At 36.2% G+C, this 16334-nt stretch overlaps 1 protein-coding gene across 3 annotated transcripts in view; it reads left to right on the top strand.

Annotated features, from left to right (window-relative positions):
- HPSE (heparanase) overlaps positions 1 to 14514 on the top strand; it is a 95415-nt gene extending 80901 nt beyond the window's left edge. For 2 of the 3 annotated variants that reach the window (XM_053703241.1, XM_053703243.1), the window contains 4 exons: positions 4904 to 5018; positions 6338 to 6465; positions 10058 to 10201; positions 14168 to 14514. In XM_053703241.1, the coding sequence (XP_053559216.1) occupies positions 4904 to 5018; positions 6338 to 6465; positions 10058 to 10201; positions 14168 to 14327 (547 nt within the window). In that variant the 3' untranslated portion in view covers positions 14328 to 14514. The remainder of the gene's footprint in view (positions 1 to 4903; positions 5019 to 6337; positions 6466 to 10057; positions 10202 to 14167) is intronic. The other variant, XM_053703242.1, reaches the window with a different exon arrangement.
- Positions 14515 to 16334: the final 1820 nt, after the last annotated feature.

The following is a 16334-nucleotide window of genomic DNA, read 5'->3' as shown; positions in this document are numbered from 1 at the left end:
CCTCCCCAACAGGAAGTGCAAGAGGATTCACCCAGCAGAGCTGCATATAGCTCCTCCCCTCTACGTCACTCCCAGTCATTCGACCAAGGACCAACGAGAAAGGAAAAGCCAAGGGTGAAGTGGTGACTGGAGTATAAATTAAAAAATATTTACCTGCCTTAAAAACAGGGCGGGCCGTGGACTGATCACACTACAGAAGAAAGGAATTTATCAGGTAAGCATAAATTATGTTTTCTTCTGTTAAGTGTGATCAGTCCACGGGTCATCATTACTTCTGGGATACCAATACCAAAGCAAAAGTACACGGATGACGGGAGGGATAGGCAGGCTCTTTATACAGAAGGAACCACTGCCTGAAGAACCTTTCTCCCAAAAATAGCCTCCGATGAAGCAAAAGTGTCAAATTTGTAAAATTTGGAAAAAGTATGAAGCGAAGACCAAGTTGCAGCCTTGCAAATCTGTTCAACAGAGGCCTCATTCTTGAAGGCCCAAGTGGAAGCCACAGCTCTAGTAGAATGAGCTGTAATTCTTTCAGGAGGCTGCTGTCCAGCAGTCTCATAAGCTAAACGAATTATGCTACGAAGCCAAAAAGAAAGAGAGGTAGCGGAAGCTTTTTGACCTCTCCTCTGCCCAGAGTAAATGACAAACAGAGAAGACGTTTGTCGAAATTCCTTAGTTGCCTGTAAGTAAAATTTTAGAGCACGGACTACATCCAGGTTGTGCAGTAGACGTTCCTTCTTTGAAGAAGGATTTGGGCATAAAGAAGGAACAACAATCTCTTGATTGATATTCCTGTTAGTAACTACCTTAGGTAAGAACCCAGGTTTAGTACGCAGGACTACCTTATCCGAATGAAAAATCAAATAAGGAGAATCACAATGTAAGGCTGATAATTCAGAGACTCTTCGAGCCGAGGAAATAGCCATTAAAAATAGAACTTTCCAAGATAACAACTTTATATCAATGGAATGAAGGGGTTCAAACGGAACGCCCTGTAAAACATTAAGAACAAGGTTTAAACTCCATGGTGGAGCAACAGTTTTAAACACAGGCTTAATCCTGGCCAAAGCCTGACAAAAAGCCTGGACGTCAGGAACTTCTGACAGACGTTTGTGTAACAGAATGGACAGAGCTGAGATCTGTCCCTTTAATGAACTAGCAGATAAACCCTTTTCTAAACCTTCTTGTAGAAAAGACAATATCCTAGGAATCCTAACCTTACTCCAAGAGTAACCTTTGGATTCACACCAATATAGGTATTTACGCCATATCTTATGGTAAATCTTTCTGGTAACAGGTTTCCTAGCCTGTATTAAGGTATCAATAACTGACTCAGAAAACCCACGTCTTGATAAAATCAAGCGTTCAATTTCCAAGCAGTCAGCTTCAGAGAAGTTAGATTTTGATGTTTGAAGGGACCCTGTATCAGAAGGTCCTGTTTCAGAGGTAGAGACCAAGGTGGACAGGATGACATGTCCACCAGGTCTGCATACCAAGTCCTGCGTGGCCACGCAGGTGCTATTAGAATCACTGATGCTCTCTCTTGTTTGATTCTGGCAATCAATCGAGGACAAACATATATGATGAGAAAATATTAGTCATTTAACAAATGACGTATTAGATATGTCAGCATTTTAATAACATAAGTGTCAGAGCATATAAAGAAGTCTGTGCATTCAGTTCATACAATGTGCTGGCATGAAGACAGAAAAGATAATATGTACAATACTGAATTAAATTATTTGATTCACAGAAATCTTATAAGAAATGTTAACAAACTTTTTATTTTTTATTTTTTTTATAATCCCCTAATAAAAGAAAATATCAAAACAATTGAATTTTATACTCTTATACCTCCTCCTTTAAATCCTATTACATTTTATATCTTTTTTTTTTTTCATAGCAAGTCCTGACATGCCTTATTAAACCTATTGAACATTATAGAGGATATATATATTAAGATTTTATATCTCCCTTTTAATAGAATACAATATCAAAGTATACTTTATACCTTTTTTAAATTAAATAAACTTTATAGTCTTTTATAAAGCTCCTAATCAACCATATCAAAATAAGCTTAATAACCTCTTATAACCTTTTAATCCAAATCCTAATAAAAAAAACTATTTAATATCAATTTTATATCAAATACGTATTAAAAACACTTTTTTAATATCGATTTTATATCAAATTTGTATCAAAATCCCCTTTTTATATCAATTTTATATCAAATTGATATCAAAAAGTGAATTTTATATCAAATTGATATCAATAAGGGGCGTAAAAGTGGGAGTGGAAAGGGGCGGGTTTAGGGGAGGAGAAAGGGGCGTGTCCACCTGTCAAAAAAGTTTGACATAACCTCCATACTATTACTACTTTTGCTACATAACACATCAGCCAAGTCTTAACATTTTTAAAACAAATTAACATAATTTTTACTGCATTTATTTTTCAGTAGCCAAACTGCACCCACCATTTGTCCACCATTTGTAGGAGCCAATCTGGGCTTTAGTCTACAGAAAACAAGGCTAACCATAGTCATAATGTTAGTATAAAGTGCATTGCTTTGCAGTTGTTATCTGATAAGGCCAATTAGGGTCAGATATGTAGCAAAGTTTGCCTTGAGTAGTAAGCAAGGTGCGTTACAAGTTATGAGAATTAGAAATTGCTCAAAAGTTGTTTCATTATGCATTATTAAACATTTTATATCAAATGTCACATAAATAAAACAAGGTTTCTACATTTCTAAATCCAGAGAGTGCAGATTTACTTTTTAATATTTTATGGCATAAAATAAATTATCTTTAAAGGAATACTAAACCAACATTTTTTCTTTCATGATTCTGATAGAGCATGCGATTTTAAGCAACTTTCTAATTTACTCCTATTATCACATTTCCTTCGTTTTCTTGCTATCTTTATATGAAAAAGCAGGAATGTAAGCTTAAGAGTCAGCCCATTTTTGGGTCAGCACCGGGGGGTAGCACTTGCTAATTAGTGGCTAAACTTAGCCACCAATCAGCACTCGCTACCTAGATGCTGAACCAAAAATGGGCCAGCTCCTAACCATACATTTCTGCTTTTTCAAATAAAGATAGCAAGAGAACGAAGAAAATTTTATAATAAGAGTCCATTAGAAGGTTATTTAAAATTCCATGCTCTATCTGAATCATGAAAGTAAAAAAATTGGGTTTAGTATCCCTTTAATTAAAATTTTAAAAGGGACATAGTACTCAGTACTGAAATGCATGTACATTTCAGTTTTGAATAGTAACATTGTTGCACTACACATGCATTAGCTAAACTCTACTAGTAAATGTTATCAGGCGTTTCAGTGGTAGCTTTTCCTGTGCATGGCGCATATGGCTATATGCTTCATTCTAACACTGTGGCTGGCTGAGAATAATTGTGGCATAATTATACACTCAATCATTGCGGAGGCAGTATATGCTCTTTGAGTAAGCTTAGTGTTTTGAATGCAGGTGCATGATACATATGTGTATATGCTCCTTGCACAGGAATAGCTAGCATTGAAAATGTAATGTGCATTTCAGTTTTGAGTTTACAATTTAATTCTAGTATCATTTTTCTTTGCTCCTTTGGTGTCTATTGTTGAAGAGCATATCTAGGTGGGCAGCAGTGCACTACTGGGAGCTAGCCAGTGAGTGGTGGCTGCACATATTTGCTTCTTGTCATTGGGTCACCAGATGTTTTCAGCTAGCTCCCAGTAGTGCCTTGCTGCTCCTTTAACAAAGGATACCAAGAGAATGAAGCAAATGTTATAATAGAAGTAAATTGATACGTTGTTTAACATAGCTTGCTCTGTCCCTTTAAGACTAGCCAATATTAAATATCTGATTATAAAATTAATCTTCTTAAAGGGACAGTCAACACCAGAATTTTTCTTGTTTTAAAAGATAGATAAACCCTTAGTTACCAATTCCCCAGTTTTGCATAACCAACAGTTATAATTATACACGTTTTACCTCTTTAATTACCTTGTATCTAAGCCTCAGCAGACTGCTCCCTTATTTAAGTTCTTTTGACAGACTTGCATTTTAGCCAATCAGTGCTGACTCCACAGTAAATTCACGTGCATGAGCTCAATGTTATCTATATGAAACACATGAACTAATGCCCTCTAATGGTGAAAAACGACCAAAATGCATTTAGATTAGAGGTGGCCTTCAAGCTCTAAGAAATTAGCATATGAACTTCCTAGGTTTAGCTTTCAACTAAGAATACCAAGAGAACAAAGCAAAATTGGTGATAAAAGTGAATTGGAAAGTTGTTTAAAATTACATGACCTATTTGAATCATGAAATGTTTTTTTGGACTCCATTGTCCCTTTAAATGTTTTCTGTAGCATTTTGTATGCTGCTTTTGCAATGAAGAGGGCTGTGTGCATGACAAGCTTAAAATCTGACTCTCCTCCTGACTCATCTGACTCTCCTCCTGACTCATCTGACTCTCCTCCTGACTCATCTGACTCTCCTCCTGACTCATCTGACTCTCCTCCTGACTCATCTGACTCTCCTCCTGACTCATCTGACTCTCCTCCTGACTCATCTGACTCTCCTCCTGACTCATCTGACTCTCCTCCTGACTCATCTGACTCTCCTCCTGACTCATCTGACTCTCCTCCTGACTCATCTGACTCTCCTCCTGACTCACCCTAGTTCAGAGCTTCAGCAACCTTCCCTTATTATATTTTACTTTTAATATCTCATCCTGGTTAGCTCAGGCTGTGCTATGTATCCTGTTATTTGGTTCTCTCTTGCATGTCTCCTCTTGGTTAACTCTTCAATATTCACTGTCCTATAATGTCCTTCTCCATTTGTATTTATATCAATATTCCATAATAAAGATAAGTAATTTGCCTCCCCCTCCTTTTTTAAAATAGGTGGCTAGACAAATTGGGAGTGTCTGCTAAATTGGGAATTGATGTTGTCATGAGACAAGCACTTTTTGGATCTGGATCATATAATCTTGTGGACTCTGACTTTGAACCCTTACCTGTGAGTTACTGAAGTAACACAAGTATTATGTTCTATACACTATTAAACAATCTAATATTATTTGTTTAATTCCAGAATAATAAGGAAGATGAAAACAGACACATGAGCATTCTTTGAGTTGGAGGAAAGTTCTGATTAAGTTTGTGTGGTATTTTTGGTTTAAATATTACACCTTCAAATATTATTTTCAGACTGCATTAAAGGGATACTAAATCCATTTTTTTTCTTCATGATGCAGATAGAGCATGTAAGCTTAGGAGAAGGCCCATTTTTGGTACAGTGCCTGAGTAGCACTTGCTGAATTGGTGGCTAAATGTAGCCACCAATCGGCAAGCGCTACACAGGGTGCTAAACCAAAAACGGGCTGGCTCCTGAGCTTAGATTCCTGCTTTTTCAAATAAAGATAGCAAGAGAACGAAGCACCAGGGTCCCTGGTGCTAAATCACATGTACTAATGAATTAAGCCATGTCCTGTCATTAATGTGCAGTTATAAATATGATACATATATTTAAAGGGACATCAAACCCAAAATGCTTCTCTCATGATTCAGGTGTAGAGCATTTAATTTTAAACAACATTCTAATTTACTTCTGTTTATAACATTTTCTTTGTTCTCTTGGTATCTTTTGTTAAAAAGTAGGGACATAAGCTCAGGAGCGTGCACGTGTCTCAGCACTATGTGGCAGCAGTTTTTTGCAAGAATGTTATCCATTTGCAAGAGCACTAGATGGCAGCAGTACCTGCCATGTAGAGCTCCAAACAACCATCTAGGTATTTAGAATACTATAGGAACAGTCTTTTTTTTTTTTTAAATTGTGTAGATTAAAAACAAAAAAACAAAAACTCTCCAATATATATTTGTATTACCTAGTTTCTCTTTTGTTAACACATAGGTACTTTCCATAACAGAACACTTAAAGGGACATTGAACACTTTGAGATGGTAATATAAAATGATAAATTGTATATATATAAAAATAACTCGGTAATATAAGTAGGTTCAGGACCAAGACCACTCTATGGCACCAGTGTTTGCAACAATGTGTAACATTGTTACAATAATTATTGTAAACACAGCTGCTATAGAGTGCTCAAGACACATGCATGGTCATTATCTAAGTATGCTCCCAAAGGATATCAAAATAAATAAATACATCTGACAATAGATTTATAATGGTACTTTTTTTTGCGTACACTCTATCTGAATTACGAAACTAATTTTTCGCTTCCATGTACTTTTAACACATGGTTTTATACAACGTACCATCTGTATATGTAATGCAAAAAGGTGTTAAATAATATTTTATATTTTGTTTCAGGATTATTGGCTGTCTCTACTTTATAAGCAGCTGGTTGGGTCAATTGTCTTGAATGTTCACTTTAATGCTGCGAAATCTATTGATGAAAATAAACTACGGGTTTACAGTCATTGTACCAACATTAACAAGTAAGAATCTTCCTATTATTGTTGTATAGGTTGAAAACATATTGTTACATAGTTTAAACATCATAAAGGGGCAACATATTAAAGGGGCACCATAAAAGCCAAAACTAGGAATGTTGGTTTCGAATTTCAAATGTTTGTACAACATTCTAACATTCGTTTAGTGTAATAGTATTTCTACTGCTTTCTTTAAATGTAACATGCGATTTGAAAAATTTGAATTTATGTATTTGTTAATAGTATTTCTAATGCTTTCTTTAAATTATGCAATTTTCGAAATAGAAACATTTGAATTGATATATTTGTATCTATTATGTATCAATTTACTAAATTCCCTACCACATGAACTATTGAACTTCTGAAAAGTATTTGTTAAATTAAATGTAACATTCTGAATATGGCCATTCAATCTAATTCTGAACATTTGAAAACGAAAGTGACATTCAAAAACTGTAAATAGCATTCTATTATAGAATTTTTAAGACTATTCTAATAATCGGATTTCTACAATAATAGTGGTTCTAACATTCAAATTCAAATCTAAACATATTCGCCCATCCCTAGTCAAAATCAAATTTTATACTTCAGATAGAGCATACAATTTTAAAGGGACAGTCTAGTGAAAATTAAACTCTCATGATTCAGATAGGGCATGCAATTTTAAACAACTTTCCATTTAAAAAAAACAAACAACTTTCCAATTTACTTTTATCATCAAATTTGCTTTGTTCCCTTGGTGGGATTTTTGAAAAGCTAAACCTAGGTAGACTCAAACTGATTTCTAAACCGTTGAAAACTGCGTCTTAGCTCAGAGTATTTTGAAAGTTTTTCACAGTTAAACAGTACTAGTTCATGTGTGTCATATAGATAACATTGTGCTCACTCCCGTGGAGTTATTTATGAGTCTGAACTGATTGGCTAAGCTGCATGTCTGTCAAAAGCACTGAGATAAGCGGGCAGTCTGCAGAGGCTTAGATACAAGGTAATCACAGAGGTAAAACATATATATACTATAATCACGTTTGTAACGCGACCGTCGCCAGTTGCGCACACATCCTCAAAGGAATGTTGGCTGCGCAAGGCAGCCAAAAGATTGTTGGCAGCAAAGCTGCATCCTGGTGGATTCTGAAAATGGCAGGGTGGCGAAAGTATTCACCGGATTCTTTCACCACCCTGCCATTTTCGGAATCCACCTGGATGCAGTGTAGGCAAACGAAACCTTAAAATAAAAAACGCAACCACCCGCACGAAACAACGAAAAAAACCTAACCGCCCACACGAAGTATAACAAAAAAAACTAACCTCCCGCACGAAGTATTAACAAACACTGAAACTGCCAACATTGCAAAATAATAAAGTAATAAACCCCTAATCCGCAAATAACATAATTAAAATATTAACCCCTAAACTGCCAACCCCCCACATGGCAATAAACTTAATTAACCTATTAACTCCTAAACCGCCAACCTCCCACATCACAATAAACCTAATTAACCTATTAACCCCAAAACTGCCAACCCCCCACATCGCAATAAACCTAATTAACCTATTAACTACTAAACCGCCAAACCCCCAGAATGCAAATAACTAATTTAATTACTAAGCCCCCTAACCTAACACCCCCTAAATGAACCCCAATACTAAGTTACACTTAAGTAAAACCTAACATTAAATTACAAAAAAATCATCTAAAATTACAGGAAAAAAAACAAAATTATCAAAAATAATTTTTTAACCTAATCCCTATGAAAATAAAAAAGCCCCCCAAAATAAAAATACCCCTTAATCAAAACTAAACTAAAAATAGCCCTCCTTAGTTAAACAGCTCTTTTACATTTAAAAACTACTAAGTCCCCCCCTAACAGTAAAAAAAAAAAAAAAAAAAAAAAAACCTAACACAAAAAAAAAACCTAAACTACCCATTGCCCCTAAAGGGGCATTTGTATGGGCATTGGCCTTAAAAGGGCATTCAGCTCTTTTATGCCCTTAAAAGGGCAATCAGCTCTTTTACAGCCCATTAAATCCCTACTCTTAAAAATAAAAAATAAATTAAAAAAAAGCCTAAGACTAAGCCCCAAATAGGTACTCAGCGTTCCTGAAGTCCAGTGGAGAAGGTCTTCTTCCAGGCGGCTCCATCATCTTCTATCTTCTATCTGACTTGTTGTATCAGTTGCAGAGTGAAAAATGCATGGGAAATTACTCCTTTAGTATAGTTTGTGTATATGAAATAGCTGTTTTTGCTCTTTGACACTACAGCCCATTAAGATGGGCTGATCTTGCAGGGAGAACATATATCATTTCATCACTCTGTCTGAAATAACAATTGAAAATTTTACTTTTAGTACCTATCTCCCCCACACCCCACAGGGAGTGGAATGACTTTTACAGCATCTTGTTAACATAGCTTTTCTATCCAAATTACTACAGTATTGACATTTTCAGCATATGTGTAGGTTTGAACAGGGAAAAGCAGCTAGTTCAAATGACAAAATAAAGGTAAACACAACCAGGCTGCAGTAAGGAGCTTAAGGTAGCAGGAGGGAGGGGTGAGTATTAAAGCTCCTCAATCTCAAATTATCCCCTTCATCATTTTGAAAATTCCTGTAAATGCTTCTGTTGACATATTTGAATCATATTTGCACCCAGGTGGTTGAAACCGAAGGGTGGATTTGCTTCATTGTGGATATATATATATTATAGTATATATATGATATTAATGAGGGTGTCTCTAGGCACTTAAAAACCATTTGAAAAGAACTAGAGACCCCAATACCCCTTGTTTTAAAGCCCAAGCCCCTCATTAAAATAAAGCCCCTTTATAGTTGTTGTAAGGTTCTCACATCATGATATATACATAAAACAATGGTACAGTGTGAACCTGCTGAACCCCCCCCCCCCCCCCACCATATAACATGTGGGTCTCTTACTGATAAATTATCTACAGTAAGTACCCTGCACACAGCAGCTTTTTGTCTCCAAGGAATATTATATATAATTCTATTTATATCACACTCTCAGTCTAAAAGAAGCACTATCAATCTAGGAGGTGGCTTCTGCATGATTCAAATAGAAACTTTCTAATTTATTTCAATTAGCATTTTTTTTCTTCATTTTCTTTGTATCTTTTGTTAAAAAGCAGAGAAATAAGCTCAGGAGCCTTTCCATTTCTGAAGTACTATATGGCAGCAATTTTGCAAGAATGTTAATTATTTGTAAGAGCACTAGATGGCAGCACTATTTCCTGCCATATAGTGCGCAAGATGCCTACCTAAGTATCTCTTCAACAAAGAATAAGATGATAACAAAGCAAATTTGATAATAGAAGTAAATTGGAAACTTTTGTAAAAAATTGTATGCTCTGTCTGAATCACAGAAGAACATTTTTGGGGTTTCATATCCCTTTAAATGTGAGCAGCACAGGGGTGGAAATGGCTCAGCAGTCTAGGTGTTAAATATAAAATGGATCATTAAAGGGGCGGCAGTTTTATAGTACCCTGTCCATTTAACGATTCCTGCTATTGACTAGCAAATTAAATTAATAATACATTTTTCATTTATGATAATGTTAATAATGATTTCCCCTCCCTTTCTATAGTTCAAACTACAAAGCAGGGGATGTTACACTCCATGTGCTTAATGTGCACAATGTAACCCAGGAGATGCAGCTGCCAAGCACTTTATCTGGAAAGTATGTAGATGAATATCTACTTGAACCCTTTGGGGATGACCTCCTATCTAGGTAAGCTGATCCACAAGCTCTCTGGACTTCACTTACACAACCTTTAGCAGCCAGCACTCTTGATCAAGGAACATTGCCTTCTTACTGGACACTCCTGGAGTAGAATGTTACATAGACGTTTTCTGTGTGCCTATCAATTGCCTGCATTGCATCAAGTTAAAAAAAAAACAATAAAGAGCGCCCCATAGTGCAGATTTTCCAGATGGAACAAGAATCAAAATAAGTAAGTACCTTCTCACAATTGAGCAGCATGGACCTTTGCCTGCCGTCCAGTAAGTCAAACTCCCATCTTCTTAGGTCTCCAAGACGCTTGTCATTTGTAACTCTTCTGTCCCACCAAAGGTTGACTCGTCTGGTGCGGAAATAATCTGTGGATTAATAACCACCTATACAATACTACCCAAAAAGCATACAGAAAGAGAAGCGCTCTACCAGGAATGAACAACAGCTCAGTAGCTTGCTCTATGGCATTACATATACATTACAAAGTACAGTTACTCACAATAACACCATCTCATAACAATTATTAAAGAAAAAAATATTGCACAAAAAAGTTATAAGGGCTCAAAGATATGAGGTCTCAGGTGTTAGAAAAAAAAGGACTGCAAATGGCTTTAACATTAAGATACATACATATAGATGTCTAAAGATGGATATGTATGTATATGTATGTGTGTGTGTATGTATATATATATATATATATATATATATACACACACATATACATACATATCCATCTTTAGACATGTATATGTATGTATAGGTTGGGTCTGAGGAAGGGGTCTGCGAACCCCGAAACGTTACCACTTATTAAATGATCTATATTTTATCTGAATCCAGTGAGTGCAGTCCTTGATTGAAGAAACCTACTGATATATTGACTATGGCACCCTGGTTGTTGAACACATTGTATTGAGAGTGCAGGTACATACGGGAGATTTTATATATATATATATATATATATATATATATATATATATATATATATATATATATATATATGTATGTATATGTGTGTGTGTGTCCAGTCTACTCTATTTAGCTCATTCACTTTCTTTGTTTCTTATTTGATGTGGAAAAGTTGCACTGTGAGGTGCCCGTTCTTATTGTCTTTTTCAGACTGATGTTATACAGGTAGCCAAGTGTATTGGGAGGAGGAGCTGCCACAGTATTGTTTTCAGACATTGATTTACCAACATTTTTGGACGATCTATTTGCACAGACTTCACAGACTGTGGGATATAAACGTTATACCTATTTTACATTTAAACAAAATGTCAGAGCATTAATACAGCCGCGTTACAATCACTCCGCATAAATACAGTATAATTTAATTGTGCTTCTTAGCCAATAAGCACTGATACAGCAGTACGAGTTGGGTTTTCAGCAACTGAACATTGTTATAGCACTAAAATCATAAGAATTTTGCACAGATATTCTTTCTTTCCATGTAAATAATTGGTTAACCCCTTAACGACCGAGGACGTGCAGGGTACGTCCTCAAAAAAAAGGCAGTTAATGCCTGAGGACGTACCCTGCACGTCCTCGGTGTGGAAAGCAGCTGGAAGCGATCCTGTTTGCTTCCAGCTGCTTTCCGGTTATTGCAGTGATGCCTCGATATGGAGGCATCCTGCAATAACCTTTTGAAGCCATCCGGTGCAGAGAGAGCCACTCTGTGGCCCTCTCTGCACCGGAGATCGGTGGCTTCCTTCGTTGGTGGGTGGGAGCATTACCGGGAGGCGGGTGGCGGCCATCGATGGCCCTGGAGATGTGGAGGGGGGCGGGATCGTGGGCGGGGATGCCCGGGGGCGCGCACGGACGCGCGCGTGCACGGGAGGGCGGGGGCGGGAGCGTGCACGGGGAGGGAGCGGGTGGGAACCGCTACACTACAGAAAAAGGTGCAATCAGTTTAAAATAACTGAAGAAAAAAAACAATCAATGAGGTGGTTGGGGTTTGTGGTGGTGGTGGGGGGGGGTTTGGGGAAGCTACACTACAGAAAAAAAAAAACTTAAGAAAAAAAAGCACTTTTTTGTATAAGCTGGGTACTGGCAGACAGCTGCCAGTACCCAAGATGGCCCCAATAAGGCAGATAGGGAAGGTTACAAAGCTGTTTTGGGGGGGATCAGGGAGGTTGGAGGCTAAGGGGGGTCCTATACAGCAGAATAATTATTATTTTTAAAAAAAAAAAACCTATACCCCCCAAAAAGCTTTTATTTTAGTACTGGCAGACTTTCTGCCAGTACTTAAGATGGCGGGGACAATTGTGGGGTGGGGGAGGGAAGGGAGCTGTTTGGGAGGGATCAGGGGGTCTGATGTGTCAGGTGGGAGGCTGATCTCTACACTAAAGCTAAAATTAACCCTGCAAGCTCCCTACAAACTTCCTAATTAACCCCTTCACTGCTAGCCATAATACACGTGTGATGCGCAGCAGCATTTTGCGGCCTTCTAATTACCAGAAAGCAACACCAAAGTCATATATATCTGCTATTTCTGAACAAAGGGGATCCCAGAGAAGCATTTACAACCATTTGTGCCATAATTGCACAAGCTGTTTGTAAATGATTTCAGTGAGAATCCTAAAATTGTGAAAAATTTAACGTTTTTTTTTTTATTTGATCGCATTTGGCGGTGAAATGGTGGCATGAAATATACCAAAATGGGCCTAGATCATTACTTTGGGTTGTCTACTACACTACACTAAAGCTAAAATTAACCATACAAGCTCCCTACAAGCTCCCTAATTAACCCCTGCACTGCTGGGCATAATACACGTGTGGTGCGCAGCGGCATTTAGCGGCCTTCTAATTACCAAAAAGCAATGCCAAAGCCATATATGTCTGCTATTTCTGAACAAAGGGGATCCCAGAGAAGCATTTACAACCATTTGTGCCATAATTGCACAATCTGTTTGTAAATAATTTCAGTGAGAAACCGAAAGTTTGTGAAAAAATTTGTGAAAAAGTGAACGATATTTTGTATTTGATCGCATTTGGCGGTGAAATGGTGGCATGAAATATACCAAAATTGGCCTAGATTAATACTTTGGGATGTCTTCTAAAAAAAAATATATACATGTCAATTGATATTCAGGGATTCCTGAAAGATATTAGTGTTCCAATGTAACTAGCGCTAATTTTGAAAAAAAGTAGTTTGGAAATAGCAAAATGCTACTTGTATTTATGGCCCTATAGCTTTCAAAAAAAGCAAAGAACATGTAAATATTAGGTATTTCTAAACTCAGGACAAAATTTAGAAACTATTTAGCATGTTTTTTTTTTTGGTGGTTGTAGATGTGTAACAGATTTTGGGGGTCAAAGTTAAAAAAAAGTGTGTTTTTTTCCATTTTTTCCTCATATTTTATAATTTTTTTTATAGTAAATTATAAGATATGATGAAAATAATGGTATTTTTAGAAAGTTAATTTAATGGCGAGAAAAACGGTATATAATATGTGTGGGTACAGTAAATGAGTAAGAGGGAAATTACAGCTAAACACAAACACCGCAAAAATGTAAAAATAGCCTTGGTCCCAAACGGACAGAAAATGGAAAAGTGCTGTGGTCATTAAGGGGTTAAAGAAAAATTGACTACCACTTTATTCAAAATAGAAAAGCAAAACAAAAAAAACATCTTAGGTACATATGAGAAGAATTCCAAAGTATGCAACATTTTAAAAAACATTGGCACATTTTGTACGATGACCCAGATGTCAGAGATATTATCGCTGATAAACCTATGATTACAAACAGAAGATCCAAGAACTTAAAGGGACAGTAAACTCAAAATTAAACCTTGTCCTGCAACTGTTCTTCAGATACCTGCAGTGTAACTTAGGTTCCAATATGGCAGCACACAAAATTAGAGGAAAGTGTAAGAAATCTATTTAGTGTTTAATGTCCCTTTAATTTCAGGACTTAAATATGCATGATGGCACAGCTAATGGCAGTCTGTTTTAACAATTCTAGATCTGTCCTTCTGAATGGCCAACTGTTAAAAATGGTGGATGACAAGACATTGCCAACATTACATGGAAAGCAGTTGGAACCCGGATCTTCTCTTGTGCTTCCTGCGTTCCGTTTTGGCTTTTTTGTTATAAGAAATGCAGAAGCTCCTGGTTGCTTATAAGAATATATATATTTATTGCTTTAATTGCACTTTCCTTATATTCTTAATTCTGACATCAGATATCATGTGGAAAAACGTTGTTTCATCAAATTGACAAAATACAGCTTTGAAAGATTGTTTCTTTTATTGACAGAAGTATCTTGAAAGTAATTTATCACAATGCAATAAAAATATAATTTGCATACAATATGCTGATAGTTAACGCTTGCCTTTTGTGAAATATTGTGTTTGAACTAATGGAAAATATAACTGTTTTTCTCAGGTAATTCATTTTGATTCAAATATTAAACAGGGCAATCTAAATTTGTTAGCTGACAACAAACTACTTGTCTGAATCTGCCTTTAAAGGGATATGAAACCCAAAAAAATCTCTTTCATGATTCAGATAGCGCATTCAATTTTAAACAACTTTCTGTTCTTCTCCGATTACAATTTTTATTCTATTTGTATCCTTTGTTGAAAAGCAGGGAAGTATGCTGAGGAGCCCGCTCATTTTTGGAGCACTATATAGCAGCAGTTTTGCAAAAAATGTTATCCATTTGCAAGAGCATTATTTACTGCCATGTATCTATTCAACACAAAATATCATGGGAACAAAGCAAATTTGATAAAATAAGTAAATTAGAAACTTTTTTAAAATTGTATGCTCTGTCTGAACCACAAGAATTTTTTTGGGTTTCATATCCCTTTAACGTTTCAACATGCCAGGAAAATTATTTGTAAATACTATGGATACATACTTAATAATGTAACAATAATATTTACATTTACTGTCCATTTAAAGGGACAGTCAAGTCCAAAAAAAACTTTCATGCTTCAAATAGGGCATTTCATTTTAAACAACTTTCCAATTTACTTTTATCACCAATTTTGCTTTGTTCTCTTGGTATTCTTAGTTAAAAGCTAAACCTAGGAGGTTCATATGCTAATTTCTTAGACCTTGAAGGCCGCCTCTAATCTAAATGCATTTTGATAGTTTTTCACCACTAGAGGGCATTAGTTCACGTGTTTCATATAGATAACATTGAGCTCATGCACGTGAATTTACCATGGAGACAGCTCTGATTGGCTAAAATGCAAGTCTGTCAAAAGAACTGAAATAAGGGGGCAGTCTGCTGAGGCTAAGATACAAGGTAATTACAGAGGTAAAACGTGTATAATTATATCTGTGTTGGTTATGCAAAACTGGAGAATTGGTAATTAAGGGATTATCTATCTTTTAAAACAACAAAAATTCTGGTGTTGACTGTCCCTTTAATGAATATGTATACTTGTATTCAAAATACATGAAATTGGGGCTACATCATATTTAGAGGCATATACAGTTAAGTATAAGGTGCTAATTTTAAGGGCTATGAAGCTTAAAATGGTTCCCAGGGACTGTCCGGTTCCACCCACAACATGTAGACTTCTGTCCAACCTGCCACAGCACAGCCAACCCAAAATATTGGGCAGCACGAATTAATTGTAAAAAAATTAAACAAAAATAAAAAAATTGCAACACACTTTATTTATTTTACTTTCTTTCTCTGTCATTTTTAAATATATCCCCAGAGAGGTTGAAGTGGAATTCACAACACTGACCTTCCTACGTGCCGAATGGTGATTGCTTGATATGTGCAAGAGTTCATTTATATTTGTTGCTTATTGGCCACAGCAGAATGCATATTATAAATATACTCAAGATGATTTCAAAGGGTATGTCCCTAAACTGAAAACAATTTCACATTTTGCTTAAATAATTACAGTTTTAAGCACAAAATATTGTGAGTGCAAATCTTTTCAACTAAAGGGTTTAAAGGGACACTGAACCCAAATTTTTTCTATCGTGATTCAGATAGAGCATGAACTTTTAAGCAGCTTTCTAATTTACTCCTATTATCACATTTTCTTCATTCTATTGGTATCTTTATTTGAAATGCAAGAATGTAAGTTTAGATGCCAGCCCATTTTTGGTTAACAACCTGGGTTGTTGCTGATTGGTGGATAAATTCATCCACCAATAAA

The sequence above is a fragment of the Bombina bombina genome, chromosome 2 (genome assembly GCF_027579735.1).
Source record: "Bombina bombina isolate aBomBom1 chromosome 2, aBomBom1.pri, whole genome shotgun sequence".
NCBI classification, from domain to species: Eukaryota; Metazoa; Chordata; class Amphibia; order Anura; family Bombinatoridae; genus Bombina; species Bombina bombina.
The sequence above is the reverse complement of the archived record's forward strand: the minus strand, read 5'-3'. Positions and strand labels throughout refer to the sequence as shown.